General features: G+C 47.2%; 1 protein-coding gene across 2 annotated transcripts in view; it reads left to right on the top strand.

Moving 5' to 3' along the window:
* Positions 1-7,774: 7,774 nt before the first annotated feature.
* ARL15 (ADP ribosylation factor like GTPase 15) overlaps positions 7,775-17,128 on the top strand; it is a 254,827-nt gene continuing 245,473 nt past the window's right edge. For both annotated transcript variants that reach the window (XM_066602734.1, XM_066602733.1), the window contains exon 1: positions 7,775-7,937. In XM_066602734.1, the coding sequence (XP_066458831.1) occupies positions 7,926-7,937 (12 nt within the window). In that variant the 5' untranslated portion in view covers positions 7,775-7,925. The remainder of the gene's footprint in view (positions 7,938-17,128) is intronic.

The raw sequence follows: 17,128 nt of genomic DNA, 5'->3' as shown, positions 1-17,128 counted from the left end.
GTTTAAACCAAGCGATAAGTGAATGAGCCAACGATGATTTTTACGTCTCCGTAAAATGAAAATCATATTTAGGAGTTTATTATGGAACAAGAAATCTGCTAGAATTAAATTGGAGACCCTTCAAAGGGATAAACAGTCTGGAAAGTTAACAATTCCAAATGTTTGGATGTATTTTTTGCATCTCCATTGCCACAGTTGAAGGAGTGGAGAGAAAGATATGGGGTGGAGTTGTTTGAGAGAGAGATGAATTAAATTAAATTATGGAATATATTGGCTGCGGAATCTACAGTCGTCGTCCGCACTGCGGTTCCGCAGCAAATGTCGCCCACAGCATGCTATGGAAAATGAAATCTTCCTGCACACCTGCGGAAACCAATTGCGGTTTCCGCAAGTGGAGGAAAAATCGCAGCATGCTCCATTTTTTCCGCTGATTCTGCGCAGATGGCTTCCATTGAAGTCAAAAGAAATCCGATCCGATGAGTGGCCCTTCCGCAATTTTCCTTACGCGGGAAAGGCAGCAGTTTAAAAAAATCTGTACTGCGCATGCCCAATGGTTTGCTGTGCGGAGCATCTGCAGTACAGATGAAAATGAAAGCGACAAGGTACATGCGGGCGCCGCTGGTCCCAGGGCCGGATTCCGCTGCAGGATACCGCATGCGGTGCAGGGGAGCCCTTAAGTACGTTTTACAACAAGATGGACTTACTCTATACACCCTCTGAAGGAAACCTAAATTGAGTTTTTTAGGTTGCAGGGATTTTCAGGGTGGGAAAAGAGGGGTAATCTTTTTGGATCAGGTATATTCTGCGGATATTTTTTTTATAGTTTTGAACAATTTAGGCCTCTTGCACACGGGCATGCACAGATTCCGCTGCTAAAACCCACAGTGGAATCCACCTGTGCCCGCAGACATGGGCATTAAAAGACAGGTTCTTGCCTCTGTGGCTGCCATGCAGGTCTCCTCCGTTGCAGCCAGATCTTCTTCAGTATGAAGGATGCATCCAGGCATGCCGCCCGACATGCCGCGCGCCTTTTTAGAAAACAAAATTTCGGCTTTCCCGCAGATCCGCGGCACGTCCGCAAGTACAGCTGAAGGTGTGCCGCGGATGGGACAGCTTCTATTGACTTCAGGCTTGGTCAGTATCTGTGCTTACAATTCAACACCCTGTGATGAATTTTCTTCAATGTTCTGCAGCTGTGAAAAGTGTAATATCTCAATTATATAGACAGATGCTTTCTTACTATTTACAGCAATTCCCAATAAAGGAAAAAAAAAAAAGGGGAAATATTTAGGCCATATTAGTGACCATAAAATGGGCCAATTTATATTTAGTGCATAGAGTTTATAGTACTTTCATTAAAGTTGTTCAACATGGGTATTAGGTTAAACGCAAACTGCCCAGAATTTTATACGGATGGTGTAGATTTAATGCATATGGTCTGGGATTGTGTAAAATTGTGAGAATTTTGGAATTAGATATTAGAAATAATTTTAAAAAATATAACTTGTCAACATTAGTCTTAAGGCGCATTCAGACGACTATATATCGGCCGATATACGGCGTCTCTCTCTGCAGGGGGTGGAGGCTGGAAGAGCCGGGAGCAGTGATCTGAGCTCCCGTGCCCTCTCTGCCTCCTCTCCACCCCTCTGCACTATTTGCAATGAGAGGAGGCGGGACGGGGCGGAGCTAAGCAACGGGAATTAGCCCCGCCCTTGTCCCGGCTCTCCTCATTGAAAATAGTGCAGGGGGGTGAAGAGGAGGCAGAGAGGGGGCAGGAGCTCAGAGCACTGCTCCCGGCTCTTCCAGCCCCCACCCCCTGCATGGAGAGACGATGTATATCAGCTGGGCGTGAAAACCCAGCTGATATACGTTCGTCTGAATCCACCCTTAATCCTAGAACTCTAATACTGAGTATTGTTGATGGGCTGGATGAGCATACTCTTCTGGGAATTCAGAGAGGATTGTATCAGGTGTAGAAGATAATTACTGCACATTGGATACCAGGAGATTTTGTAAGAAAGATAAGAGAGGTTATTTCTTTAGAAAGGAGGATATATCAAAAAAAGTTTGTTTGACTAAGTTTGAGGAAGATGGTCTGATATATATAATGGGTACTTCATAAAGCATGCTGGTTGCATTGAGGTATTGAGGTAAAGCTAATGGAATTTGGAAGGGATGAGGTAGAGAAATAAGAAGATAGAAAAGAGTATGTTTTTTTTCTTTTTGTATGTGCCAAAATGCTTTTTTGTTGTTGATGGGGGAGATTATGACTTGCTTAAATATAGTTATGATTAATTGCATTGTTTGGGTAGAGTAATGATATGTATATTACGCTTATGTATGTATAAGGGCTTATTTAGACGACCGTATATCGGTTCAGTTTTCACGCCGAGCTGATATACGGAGAGGCGGGACGGGGGTGGAGCTAAGCGCCATGACTTAGCTCAGCCCTCGTCTCGCCCCCTCCTATTGCAAATAGTGGCAAAGGGCGGAGAGGGGGCGGGAGCTCAGTTCCTGCTCCTGGCTCTTTAATCCTCCCCCCCCCTGCAGACAAGGACACTGTATATCGGCTCGGTGTGAAAACCGAGCCGATATATGGTCGTCTAAATAAGCCCTCAATGTGTAGAAATTAAGGGGTAATTTCTTTTATAAAGATAACTTCAATAAAAAGGATCTGATTAAAAAAAAGTCATTCACACCAAAAATGGCACTATTAAATACTACATCCTGCCCAGCAAAAAAAAAGCGCACAAACAGCTCCTTGGGCAGAAAATATTTTTCATAAGTTGTACAACATAATGATGATAACAATCTTTATTTATATGGCGCCAACATATTCCGCAGCTCTTACACAGACAAGGGATATAAAAAACAAGACCACGGTTACATGAAGTAATCAACTGATGGAAACAGTAGGGGTGAGGGGCCTGCTCCAATGAGCTTACATACTACAGGTAATGGGGTGGTACAGAAGGTTAAAAGGGCTGGAGATGGATACGGTATGGCGAGGTGGAGAGTGAGGGATGCTATACACACATACAAAATGGTCAGGCCGTATAGTGGCGAAATCAGGATGGCTGCAGGTGTCGCTTGATTACAGCTAGCAGGGATTGTAGTCTGTGGGACAGGGAGCATGTTATCAGGCAGAGTACAGAGGGGTTTGGTTTAGGGGATATGGTATGCCTCCCGGAAGAGGTGCGTTTTTAGAGCACGCCTGAAATTTTGTGTCAGTGATTGCCCGGATAGCTTTTGGTAGCGAGTTTCAGAGGACTGGTGCTGCTCTGGAGAAGTCTTGGCGGCGGGAATGAGAGATTCGAATTAAAGGGGCACTTAGTCTGATTTTGTTAGCAGAGCGGAGGGCCCGGACTGGGTGGTGGATTCAGATTAGGGAAGCAATGTAGAGCGGCGCAGTGCTGTGGAGGGCTTTGTGGATGAGGGTGGTAAGTTTAAATTGTATTCTGTATTTGACGGGCAGCCAGTGCAGTGACTGGCACAGGGCAGAGGTGTCAGAGTAGCGGCTGGACAGAAAGATGAGCCTGGCTGCCGCATTCAGGATGGATTGGAGGGGGGAGAGTCTGGCGTGGGGGAGGCCGATCAAGCCAAGAGTGGATGAGGGCAACTGTGAGCCCTTTTAGCGTGTCCACAGTGAGGAAAGGACAGATATTTGCGATGTTCTTGAGGTGTAGGTGACATGTTTTTGGGGCCAGAGATTGGATATAGGGGGTATGGGAGAGATCAGGGTCGAATATCATCCCAAGACAGCGGGCATGCTGGGAGTTATGGTAGTGCCACACACTGGGATGGAGATGTCAGGATGAGGTCAGTTAGTAGAGGGTGGAAACAGCAAAAGGTCAACTTTATAAACTATATAAATCTGCTATCTCCGTAATCGCACCGACCCATAGAATGAGGTGCACCAGTCATTTTTACTGCGCAAAGAACCTGGTTAAAACAAAATTTACTTTTGTTTTCCATTTCACCCTGCTTGATAATTTGTAAACGTTTTTCTATATATTATATGACTAGTAGAAAGTCCGTCTCAGGACAACAACTGCAATCTATCTCTATATAGCCGCGCTACAGTAGAATTAGGAATAATTATAATGCAAAGGCATCAGCCGCTTCGAGTACACAAAGGGTAAACCAACCTGGAGGTCCCTTCATTGTCTCATTCTCTCTGCTTGGTGCTCTTCTTCGCTATAACATATTCAAGAACGTCCTGTGACTTCACAGGACTGAAGGTGCATTTACACACAGATGATTGCTCAAAATTCGTCAGAAACTGACAATTTTGAGCGATCATTTTTTATTAACTACTAATTGGCTAATCATCGACTACTGCAACTTGCTGCTCATCGGCCTTCTCCGCTCCAGACTCTCTCCTCTCCAATCCATACTAAAGGCAGCAGCTAGACTCATCTTCCTATCCAGCCCGCTTCTTAGACGCCTCTGCCCTATGCCAGTCACTGCACTGGCTGCCCATCCACTACAGAACTGAATTCAAACTCGTCACCCTCACCCACAAAGCTCAAGGGGACATCGCACATTGGCGAGCATACTAGCGGGCTGATATCATACTCGCCCATGTAAAACTAGCCTTCGCCTGATGGGGTGTGGATTTTTTTTTTATCTAAACAACTGTGCTCTTATTGGGCGAATTCCGGGCAGAAATCTTGCGGTTTGGCCACAGCTGTGAGTTTTACACCGGTAAAATGAAAGCTACGTTGTGATTTAGGGTTGCTGGTAATTCATCGGCCTAGCCGATATTTTGCCCGCCAGGCCGATGCCAGTATTTTTTTTTTTTACCAGCCCATCTGACACCAAGGCTGGTATTCTCAGTAATTCCCAACAAGGGTGCCGCAGCTCTCCGCTGGTAACCACACTGGGGGGGAATCTAATACTCACCTACCGCCGGTGTTTCGGTGCGCTTGTGGGTCCCCGTTGCTCCTGCATTAGAAGCCGGCACTGGGTTAACAATCGTAGCCATTCAATGACATCATTGAATGACTGTGATTGGTTAACCCAGCGCCAGTTTTTATTGGCTGATGCCGGTGCTGGCTAGCCAATCAGCATTATCTTTGTTGGAGGTGGGGAATTTAAGCCCTGCTTCCAGAAAGCAAAGCTCTGCCGGTACGGAGAACATCGTGGCAGCCTGCAGGAGTGACGGGGGCCCGTAAGCATACCAGAATGCCGGCGGTAGGTATTGGTGTTTGTTTTTTGTAGTGTAGTGTAGTTAGGAATTATTTTTGTGTACATTTTTTTCCAGAATTTTGGATGGGAAGTAGGATGTGCATCTTACGGTATATGGGTTGGGGGAAACTATTACTACTGGGAGGGCTACTACTATTGCTGAGGGGGGTTAATATTATTGTGGGGTTAATATTACTGTACGGATCACCCGTTCAACTGAGGCCACTGTGTCAAGTGATACTGCAACCAGTGAGGCTGCGATCACTAGAGGCCACCGGGCACCTGGGGGTCAAATAATATGCTGTTATAAGCCACGCCCCTTTTTTACCATGGACTTTTTTTTCGTGACAAAGGTGGCAACCCTAGCTGTGATTGGTTACTATTTCTTACGCTGTTCAGGTAAAATGTAAGTTGTGCTGTGATTGGTGTAGTTTCTGCTATATGAGGAGTTATTTTGATAATAAGCCGCACCACATCAGGTGTGTACAGTGGGGAAAAAAAGTATTTAGTCAGATACCAATTGTGCAAGTTCTCCCACTTAAAAAGAGGAGAGAGGCCTGTAATTGACATCATACGTAGACCTCAACTATGAGAGACAACATGAGAAAACACATCCAGAGAATCACATTGTCTGATTTTTAACGAATTTATTTGCAAATTATGGAGGAAAATAAGTATTTGGTCAATAACAAAAGTTCATCTCAATACTTTGTTATACATCCTTTATTGGCAATAACAGAGGTCAAACGTTTTCTGTAAGTCCTCACAAGGTTGGCACACACTGTTGCTGGTATGTTGGCCCATTACTCCATGCAGATCTCCTCAAAAGCAGTGATGTTTTGGGGTTGTCGCTGGGCAACACGGACTTTCAACTCCCTCCAAAGGTTTTCTATAGGGTTGAGATCTGGAGACTGGCTAGGCCACTCCAGGACCTTGAAATGCTTCTTACAAAGCCACTTCTTCATTGCCCTGGCGGTGTGCTTGGGATCATTGTCATGCTGAAAGACCCAGCCACGTTTCATCTTCAGTGCCCTTGCTGATAGGAGGTTTGCACTCAGAATCTCACGATCCATGGCCCCATTCATTCTTTCATGTATACGGGTCAGTCGTTCTGGTCCCTTTGCAGAGAAACAGCCCCAAAGCATGATGTTGCCACCCCCATGCTTCACAGTAGGTATGGTGCTCTTTAGATGCAACTCAGCATTCTTTCTCCTCCAAACACCACGAGTTGTGTTTCTGTCAAACAGTTCTACTTTGGTTTCATCTTACCATATGACATTCTCCAAATACTCTTCTGGATCATCCAAATGCTCTCTAGCAAACTTCAGTCGGCCCGGACATGTACTGGCTTAAGCAGAAGGAGATGTCTGGCACTGCAGGATCTGAGTCCTTGGCGGCGTAGTGTGTTACTGATGGTAGCCTTTGTAACGTTGGTTCCAGCTATCTGTAGGTCGTTCACTAAGTTCCCCCGTGTGGTTCTGGGATTTTTGCTCACCGTTCTTGTGATCATTTTGACCCCACGGGGTGCGATCTTGCGTGGAGCCCCAGATCGAGGGAGATTATCAGTGGTCTTTTATCTCTTCCATTCTCTAATTATTGCTCCCACAGTTGATTCCTTCACACCAAGCTGCTTGCCTATTGCAGATTCAGTCTTCCCAGTCTGGTGCAGGGCTACAATTTTGTTTCTGGTGTCCTTCGACAGCTCTTTGGTCTTCACCATAGTAGAGTTTGGAGTGTGACTGCTTGAGGTTGTGGACAGGGGTCTTTTATACTGATAACAAGTTCAAACAGATGCCATTACTACAGGTAATGAGTGGAGAACAGAGGAGCCTCTTAAAGAAGAAGTTACAGGTCTGTGAGACCCAGAAATCTTGTTTGTTTGTAGGAGACCAAATACTTATTTTCCACCATAATTTGCAAATAAATTTGTTAAAAATCAGACAATGTGATCTTCTGGATGTGTTTTCTCATGTTGTCTCTCATAGTAGAGGTCTACCTATGATGTCAATTACAGGCCCCTCTCATCTTTGTTAGTGGGAGAACTTGTACAATTGGTATCTGACTACTTTTTTCCCCACTGTATATATTAGTTTATATGGTAAATTATATGCTAATATTAAAATAAATACAACTCTTTGTGCAGAAAACAACCTATTATTCTGCTACATGGACGAAAAAAATAAAAAAGTTAGGAATGTTAGAAGGTGAGGAATGGAAAAAAAGAAACATTGACAAACGGCTGGTCTTTAACAAGTTGAGGATTTGGAAAGCATAATCCGGTAGTGATAGGGTTAATAAAGCAGCCATTTCTCTGGGGAGGCTGAACCCTCCATTTATTTTACACAGCCAGACATACACAGCACAGTCGCCGGTTAGCAACGGGTTAAATTTATATACACAAACAGGCCACGTGACGAGTCATGTGACAGCTGAAGAATGTTTTCAAGGCACAGTCGCAAAACTGGGCGTGGCTCATACTAAAGGGGCGCGTTTTGCTTAACGGGCGTTTCTTTGGCCGATGGGCGTCATCTGTGTTGCCTTTCGTGGCGATGGGCGTGGTCTGCGCTGCCTGCTTCCTCCATGCTGAGTGCTGGCAGCCAGGCGTCTAGAGGGGGAGGTGGGAGGAGAAGGAAGAGCGGACAGGAGAGCTCCAGCAGCAGTAACTTCCCAGGCTGTATTCCTGAGCGGCAGCGGCCAGACTCCAGCGGAGAGCAGCGCCAGCACTGCATGAGTCCATGGATTACATGGTAGGTGCCCTCACCCTGTGAGCCGGAGGGCAGGCCATTGCCCTGCTGCTGCACTAGGAGCCCGGCTGCAGGATGCAGCCCCATAAAGCATGCTTGACTGAGCTGCCTGCAGCCTGCCTCATTTACTATTCAATGGCACTGCTAATGCCAGCCTAATGAGGGCAGTGCCCGGGTCACAGGTGGCTCGTACATTGCCTGTGTCACTGGTGGCTGCACTCCAGCTTCCCTGGCCTTGAGCTGGCTTTAATAGCCTCTCTTTAGCCTGCAGAGTGCCATCATAAAGTGCCTAATTGAATAAGCCGCCTGTTATAATGCCAGTCTGCACGTCTGGTGCCCGCGGACAAGACCTGGGCATTGTCATCTGTGACTTCTGCCAGTACTTGTAAAGCTTCATCCTTGTAGAAGGAAAACTTCTGTAACTTTCTACTCTCCCCTGTGTTTCAGTAGCTCGCCATTGTCAAGATCTGCTTGCTGTCAGGGAATGGAAACCTTATTTGCATAGAGAGGTTGAAAACCTGCAGGGACCCATTACCTAAGGGATTGCAAGGGTTAAGTGCACCTATATCCTTTGTTTCCGGCTAGTTGTTTTATGCCTGAGGTGGGCGCCGCTGATGGCGTTTCTGTGTGCCAGTCGGGCGTCCATCGCTGGACAGAACAATGCTGCAGCGTGACATTCTGTGTCCAGACTGATGTGGCTCGTGCCATGAATGATTCTATAGAAAGCCAGGAGATCAACTGTCATGGTTTGCTAGAAGGAAACCCCCCGATGACCGGCCATACGGGACCTCCGCCTTTTATGCGGGCACGTAAATTGAACAGATTCCTGCGATCTAGCGAGAATCTGAATGATTGTCGTTAAGTCTAAACGCTTGCACAGCCCCGACGACTAACGATGATTCATTCTCTTGTCGTTCGGTTTCGGCATGCATGACTACTGAACGACAGTCGCCCTGTGTGAACAGGCAGTCCGTGTAAGGATGACTGCCTGTTTACTGTGCATGGAGGCGGGTGGGCCGGAGCGATCCCTGATTAGCTCCGCCTCCGTTCATCAGCGATGCCTGTTCCTGTGTAAAAGTATAGGAACCATCATCACTGGAACGGCCCGTCGGGCATCTTCATCCGACAGGTCGGCCCGTGTAAAGGGCCCCTAAATATGCAGATTGGGCAACAACTAGACACTCTCTCCTAGCCTCGGCGCTAACTTTATAACTGTGTTGGCAAACCCTATTGTTAGCCACAGTCTTGGGCTATATACACACCGGGAGGAATTTGCTGCAGAGTGTCTGCAGAGGTAATTCTGCATCACGGGCGCATTTTGATGCAGAATTTGTGCAGAATTCACCCCCTTGTTTGAAGAAGTGGAACCCCCCCACCCTCTCCGAGACCCCGCTGCCATAATTGACATGCTGTGGATACAAAATCTGCTCAGGTTCTGTACAGATTTTGTGAGGACTCCCGCAGCATGGGGGCAAGACTTTGAACATCTGATGCACCTTGTTGCTACTGTAAATGGCGTGGATTTACTGTGCGGAGCGTCCGGACGGAAAATCCACAGCAGGTGTGTGGCTATGGCCTAAAGGTACGCTCTGCGGAATTTCTGCATAAAAGACTGCTTCAAAATCCACTCCATCGGTGCGTATTTTGATCAGCTGTGAAATTGGAAGTGGCATCACCTGAGCAGCGACTCGGCGCTCACCAGAGTGACGAGGCGCCATGTATTGCAATGTGAGGTAGAGCGCTGTAGCTGTTAGAATCGGCGGATACGCAGCTGATTACTGGTCAAGATTTGCGCCGATGGCTATGGATTTTGACACTTTTTTTTAATGTGGCAATGCTGTGGAATCTCTGACTTTGAAAATTCTGCAGCATCTGGTAATATATATATATATTACTTGTGCAGTGTCTCTATGAAATAATATAGATTATTAGGGACAGCAACCAAAACTGTAGCTGTTGCCCATAGCAACCACCTTTACAAATCGAAAGCTAAACCCTGTGGTTGCCGTGGGCGACTCCTCCATTTCCCCTTTATGCTGGTTTGAGAACTCGTTCTTATGTTTTGGGTCCTCGCCATCGTCGTCATGGTGGGTCCAACATCTGGTCCAGATACAGTTGTGTCCCCCTATCAGATGTCAGACATCAGGTCTGCACTGTTTGTCAATTCGTTGGCAGTTAACATGTCAGTAACTAACCACAAACAAGTTGGAAGCGGTGGTCGTTGGGGTCTGGGATGCTGAGATGCCCACAAGTCGCTGTTGGGCCTCTGAAAAACAAGGTCTTGGGGGTTACTCAGCTCATCGAGGAATGTGACCATGTGTAGGGCTCCGCAGTGCCTGCGGTCTTGCCGCCAAAAACCTCTGGCGATTTACAACTTCTGATTGGTTTATTTTTTTAACACTTCTTTTCTACAGACCAGAGCGGACCCTATAAGTATTATCGCGGCTTCACACGAGCATAAAACTGCATGTGCCTTAGCGCAACGGTTTTGCGCTATGAATGAGGCCTATTTCCGTTCATATCAGCATATTTTGCGGTACTTTTTCTGCCCACGGGGCATGGTTACTGGTGTGCGGCAAACATATTCACCGAGTGAAGTGGCTAATTAGTTTCAGATGTGGTGTTCTTCCAGTGCAATTAGTTTCCGGGCGTACTGCTGCTCATTTGTGCACGCACCATTGACTTCTATTGGAACCTTATGTGCACAAATGTGCAGCAAGATAGACTGCTTTTTTTTTTTTTTTTTTGCGCAGCTGAAATGTAGGTGCGTGTGAACGGACCCATTGAAATCAATGGATACTCTTCACTGCATATTGCTCGTGCCACTATGTTCGTGTGAAGCCGTCCTTACTTATATAAGATTGGGAAATCCCTTTTGAAGAGGTATTTCTGTCTCGAACAGCCGTGGCACAGTTGGCAATACGTAACTGTGGCGGGAAGCCTGAAAAACGCCAATTCACTTCTGTGGCGCTTACGCAGACAGTGTAGAACAATCAGTTGTGCTGTTTCCAGACTTCTGGCCACCAGTGGCAGGTGCAGTGAGCCCGTTCCTGGGCCCCCATTTTAGTGACAGGTGGTGGTCTGTGAGGGTCGTCTTTAACCTAGATGCTGATTTGAGTCATTATAAGCCTGATCATCGGTCAAGGGGGGGGGGGGGCAAAATTGTATGACAAAAGGTGGTCGACTCCCAGCTTGGCTAAAAGGGAGTCTGCTCAAGTGAATGCCAGATAGGGTGGCCACCTGGCCGGTAAACCACTGGCCTGGCTGGTAAGTAGTTTCAAGGCCGGTGCTGGTTTTTTTTTTTTACCGGCCATATTAACCTAATAAAGATCACAATCCGCCTTTTTACTGACCTCACCAACCTGCACATCTGTCGGGTTCACGTGGCAGCCAGAAGCCCGCCAAAGGCCTCCATGTCTGCCATGTAACTCAGCCTAATAGGCCCCGCCTCCTGCAGTCTAATACGCTGCTGTCATAGGCTTAATAGAATGCCCCACATAAGTAATAATGTACTCTTGTAGAACAATCGCATCTTCAAGCCCTCTTGAGGGACTAAAAAAATGGTGTTAAAGTTTTTAACTAAAAGAAAAAAATGCAGTTTAAAAAAAAATATGCACTTTTTTTTCCCCCACAAAAACATGTTTTAAATGGATAAAATACCCCCAATATTTTTTTTTAAAAAAAGCAGCACATAATAGGTATTGCCATATTCATAACGACTCGGGCAATGGAAATGTTTTACTTATATCGCATGGTGAACGTTGTAAAAATAGTTGTAAAAAGTAATGCTGGATTGTTATTTTTTTTCTGTTTGCCTTCCAAAAAAATGCAATAAAAAGCCCGCCTGCAGATGAGCAGAAATTCTGCCCGTACATGCCTGCATAGGATTGCATTACAATACGCAATCCTATGCAGACGGCCGCGGTTTGTCTGCGCGAAATCACGTGCAGAAAACAAACCGGTATATTCTAATTCTGTGCGGGGCTCGCAGAGCTCAGAAACGTCACTCACCGGCCGCCGGCTCCGCTCTGCGTACGCGCCGGCACGGGCACGTGAAAGAGCCGGAGCTGCGGGAGCGGGTGAGTTCCGCGCTGCTCTCTGCAGGCACTCGGGTCGGGTCCGGCTGCGAGAATTCTCGCAGCCGGATCCGACCCGGCCGTCTGCAGGCGGCCAAAGCAATATAAAAATCACACGTATACGAAATGGTACCAGTAAAAACTACAAGTCTTCCCACAAAAACAGAGTTGCGTTACCAGAAAAATGTTATGGGCCTCAGGGCTCCAACCTACTAGCGATAGGTTTTCCTGCAATGCGAGAGTGAGTTGATTATGAAACCAATGATTTTCAATGGTCTCATACTCATTTGCATTGTGTGCACTCAAGCCTCGCAGCGTTAAGAAAAACCTGCTCTATTGCCCATTTTCAATGGGGCCGGCGACAGCAGCGCCAGTCCCATTGAAAACATAGTGAGTATATCACTCTCCCCTGTCACAGCTGTGGCAGAGGTCCGCAATGCTATACCATTGCTTTCAATGGGTCCAGCGCTGCTGCCGCCGCATTGAGGGCAATGGGTTGCAGACAACCCCTTGCAGCTATGATTTTCGGGGAATGGCTTGAAATATAAGCCCATCCCTGGAAATCATCCCTAGCTGTAAAAAATAAATAAATTAAAAAAAAAAGTACTCACCTAGAAGAGCTGTCCGGCTCCCTGTAAGTACGGCCTGGCAGCAACCATAACCGCCAGTAGTTTTGCTTATTAGAGCAGGTCCACCGTGGCCTCTACATGCGGAGACCCTGCTTCCTCTCCCGGCGTCTGCGCTGTGTGTTGTATGTAAGAAACGCAGACGCCGGGGAAGTAGCAGGGTCTCCAACTACAGAAGCTGCTTTGGCTGGAGCAGAACTTCTTCAGTGAGTAACACTGCTTGCGGCCATGGTTGTTGCTCAAGGCCACTAAAGGGGATTAGCCAACCATGTGGACGAGATTTGTCAAAAATCTCGTCCACACAGTGCGGACAATCCGTCGCGGCATAAGGCGGCGCAAATTCCCGGGACGCAGCATTTTTTTTTTTTCGTTGCGGCCTCGCTCCTCTGAGAGCTGCACCTGCAATTACAAGCACCAGACACTAAATGGGTTGCAGCTAACGGCTTACACTGCATACCCCTGTGTGTTGTGCTGTGGCCAGCGCCGACGTCCTGAGCAACGGACCCCAGTCAATCAACTACTGATGACCTATCCTGACCATACGTAATCAAGATTTGTCCAGAAAACCATTTTAAGGCATTATTCACAAGGCTGAGATTTTTGGGCGCAACTCATATTGCACAACACATGGCCACCACATTTGTGTGATGTGTGGGACACCGCGCATTACATGGCTCTTTCTCCTGTGAGACTTGAAGGGACTTCAAATTTTCGAACTCAGACCATCGGTCAAAGTGAAAAATCGCTCATGTAAATGAACCCAATGAACTGAATGGGTTAATTTTCCATCACAGACAGAACTCTTATGAGAGTATCAGCCCTGTGAATACAGCGTAATTGCTCTACAGACCTGTATAAAGGGTCAAGCATTGATGTGAAGGAATGCTGCCATCCAATTGGGTGGCGCTGCAGAGGTATTGTTCCATCTTCCTTATTTGCATATTTCCCAGAGGAGCATGCATGGCCTCATAAGTCTCCTCACTCACCTTCCTTGTGCTCTCCCTAAAGAGAGATGTTACCCCTCCCAATACAGCCTGGAGTGGGGTCTCATTGTGGTGGCCCTTCACGACTAATAGTGATTTTGTGGCTGTGACTTGTCTTGTTTCTCCGTGGTTTGTGTAACTCTTCTCTTTGAGAACAATCTTCATTGTTTGTGGTGTAATTTGTGTGTTTTTTGTCTATGAAGAGGTTTATTTAACATTGGAAAAAAGTTGGTTGAACTCGTTAGTCGTGTGAGGGATCAGGATCGTAAATCTTTGGGGTTGTTAGACACTTCGTGATGTCGTCATCTGCCTGAAATAAGTCCTATAGGCGTCATCGTCTGAAGTCTTAAAGGGGGGGGGGGGGGTGGGGGGGGTGGAAAAACGTGTCCGCTTTCTTCTGCACACTGTAATACCTGTTCATGCGTTGTGGGCTGACATGTAATACCAAACACAATGTGTGGCAGGTGTGGCGCTGTTTTTGAAAGCATGCATACCTGTTTTTCTAATGCTGTACACGCTGTTGATAGATTTTGGATTCTCAATTGTTCCAGAGGTTTTCTAAGACTTTATTAATTTTTCTTATTGTTGATCTATTTCGAGGATAGATTATTAACCTCTTCATGACCTAGGCATATATACATACATACATACATACATACATACATACATACATACATACATTTTTGTTTTATTTTTTTTTTATTATATACATACACATACATACACGTTCTGGGTGTGGGGTTCATATGGAGCAGGAGCTGAGGCCACTCCATACGGCCGGTAACAACCATGATCAGCATTCACGACGATCACATCTGTTAACCCTGATGTTGTCAGTTCTGGCAGCGGCATTTAATTCCCCCGATCAGAGGTCCTGAACGACTCACCCGGAGTGAATTGCAATATGCCGTCTGACTGTCATGGCAGCTGGGGGCCTTCTGAGGGAATTTGCCAATTCTAAGGATTTTATGGTTACCAGACAACATGCCTCCTTCAGTACTTGCCAATTCCCTGCCACCACGATCCAGCGCTGCACGATCCCGCCGTGGTCCTGCTGCTGCTGGTACCAGAAATCAGGTGATGGTTACCATCACTAACTCCTGTCATCATTGTGCTTAAATCAAATTTGTGGGAGGTCTGCACCTACCACCCCTGCCAGTCAGCATATTTGCTGGAGCTGCTGTGTGTTGGAACCAGCACAGCTCTGTACACGGTCTAGAGGCCTGGAATGGTACTGCAGCTCAGCAGGGCTGTGAAGTTGAGGAGAGTGAATTTACACCTATATTAGGGCTCAGTTTAGGGTTTTCATCTCTCTTCCGTTTTTGGAGCAGACAAACGGAAATAAAAGGGAATTAAACAATGCATCAGATCACACAGGTGTATTCCTGTGGCGTAAAAGCACCCAAGCGGGTGCTTCTACCTCGGGCAGGAAAGATAGCCCTGGAACTATCTTCCTGGCCGGCTTACGGCCACTGCCATAGACTCCTATGGGAGTCAATTACAGCGGCTGGAGAAGGAAGGTGGGAGGGAGTTTAGCAGTGTGACTTCTAAACTCCCTCCCCCTTCTCTCCTCCGGCTGTTTGCAATGGGAGGGGTTTGCCCCCGACCCCCTCCTATTGCTGGCTGCGGAGAGGGAGGAGAGAGAAGGTGAGTCGGCAAGGGGGAGACAGCTTCGCGGAGCTTTTCATAAGTAGATGCACTAGTTTTGTGCATTGTGTGTGCCTGGTTAATTATAGTAAGGCTCATGCTCATGGCCGTAGTGAGGCAGGATTCCTGTTTAATCTCATCCGTGACTCAAGCATGGGAATGATGCTTGTATGAAACAAGTGGTCATCATTTATGGCGGTGTGTATGATTGAAAACTTTCTATGGGTTCAGGAAAGGCTTTCCTTAAAGGGGTTGTCTCGCGAAATCAAGTGGGTCTATACACTTCTGTATGGCCATATTAATGCACTTTGTAATGTACATTGTGCATTAATTATGAGCCATACAGAAGTTATTCACTTACCTGCTCCGTTGCTAGCGTCCTCGTCTCCATGGTTCCGTCTAAATTCGCTGGCGGCTTGCTTTTTTAGACGCGCTTGCGCAGTCCGGTCTTCTGCTCTGAGAACGAGCCGCTTCAGTGTGCTCGCCACTACAGCTCTTCTGCGCATGCGCAGACGAGCTGTATCTTCTCGGGAGCGCGCTGGAGCGGCCATTCTGCTACCATCCTCTGTTAGAGGAAGGTGCAGAAACTGGAGCCGCCCAGTCGAGAAGCCCAGCCCAGCAGAGCCGCCCAGCCCAGCCGCCCAGGTAAGTGATGGGTGACGGACTGACTGGCGCCGGTGGCCGCCGGGGCCTGGTGCCGGTGGCCGCCGGGGCCTGGCGGTGGGTGACTGGTCGGCCGCGTTCAATCCCGGGGTTCGGTCGGCAGCTGCGGGGCGTCTAGTTGTCAGGGAGACACAGCTGGTAGCGTCTCGGGAGCGCGCACGTTGGGCTACAGCAAGCGACGGGAAAAGAGCCGGCGGCCATCTTGGGGAAACTTTTTATAAGTTGCTGGAACTGTAAGTACAAACCAGCTAGAAAAGTCATTTACAGGGGGGCTTAGTAATGTTTGCTTAATTAGGGGGACTGGGCAAAAAAAAAAATTTCACTGCTTCCTCGAGACAACCCCTTTAAGTTAGTGTGCTGTGGGTGGTCCCAAGTTTGACATCACATATTGATAGTGAGTAGTATGGACCACCCACTTGACACATTCACAGCGCTGGAAACTGATACTAAGTACATAGATGTCTATCCCTTCCCTGTATTTCATGTAAAGCACTGACCCATTATAGCCAATTGGGCTAATCACACAAGCGCTTTCTCAGGTGGACTGATGGTCCGCATGAACACAACTACTTCTTATCCTATTCTGGTCAGTGTCAGTCAACGTACGTTGCCTCTGCCGTCGGTCAGCACGTAGAAGGGAGTCTGTTGTCCAATGCAAGTCCGCCCAAGAATCTCGGGAGCAACTTGCATATGCCTGACTGACTGAACGGGTCTTGAGGAGCCTTTTAGGCTGGGTTCTCATTCCAGAATGTCTACAGTGGGACCGCACAGAAATTCTGTAAGATTTCCACAGTGAAGGGGCTACATTAAAACCTGCGGGTATGAAGTGGCCTCTTAGCAAGTATCCTGCTGTGGAAATCTCTCCCCATAAAGAGGAGAGAACCCACAGCGGAAACTGTGCCAAAACGGACATGTCGCTGATTTTAATTCCGCGCCGCATGTCAGTTTCTGCGCGGTTTGGCAGCGTGTGAGTGAGAGTTTTACAAATCTCATCCACTTGGCTGCGTAGTCTCAGGTTTAAAAATGTATGTGGAATATTTCCGCACGGAGATTCTGTGGCCGTTCCGGCTCGTGTGATCCAGTCTTTATAAGCCTACAAAAAGGCATAGAGGGAAAAGCGAGAAGATGTTGGAGCTAGCAGGACCGCCGCTGCAGAGCAATGCAGTAGGTTCAGCTGACATAAGGATACAACAGGTTCT

Source organism: Eleutherodactylus coqui, chromosome 5, assembly GCF_035609145.1.
Source record: "Eleutherodactylus coqui strain aEleCoq1 chromosome 5, aEleCoq1.hap1, whole genome shotgun sequence".
Classification (NCBI taxonomy): domain Eukaryota; kingdom Metazoa; phylum Chordata; class Amphibia; order Anura; family Eleutherodactylidae; genus Eleutherodactylus; species Eleutherodactylus coqui.
The sequence above is the reverse complement of the archived record's forward strand: the minus strand, read 5'-3'. Positions and strand labels throughout refer to the sequence as shown.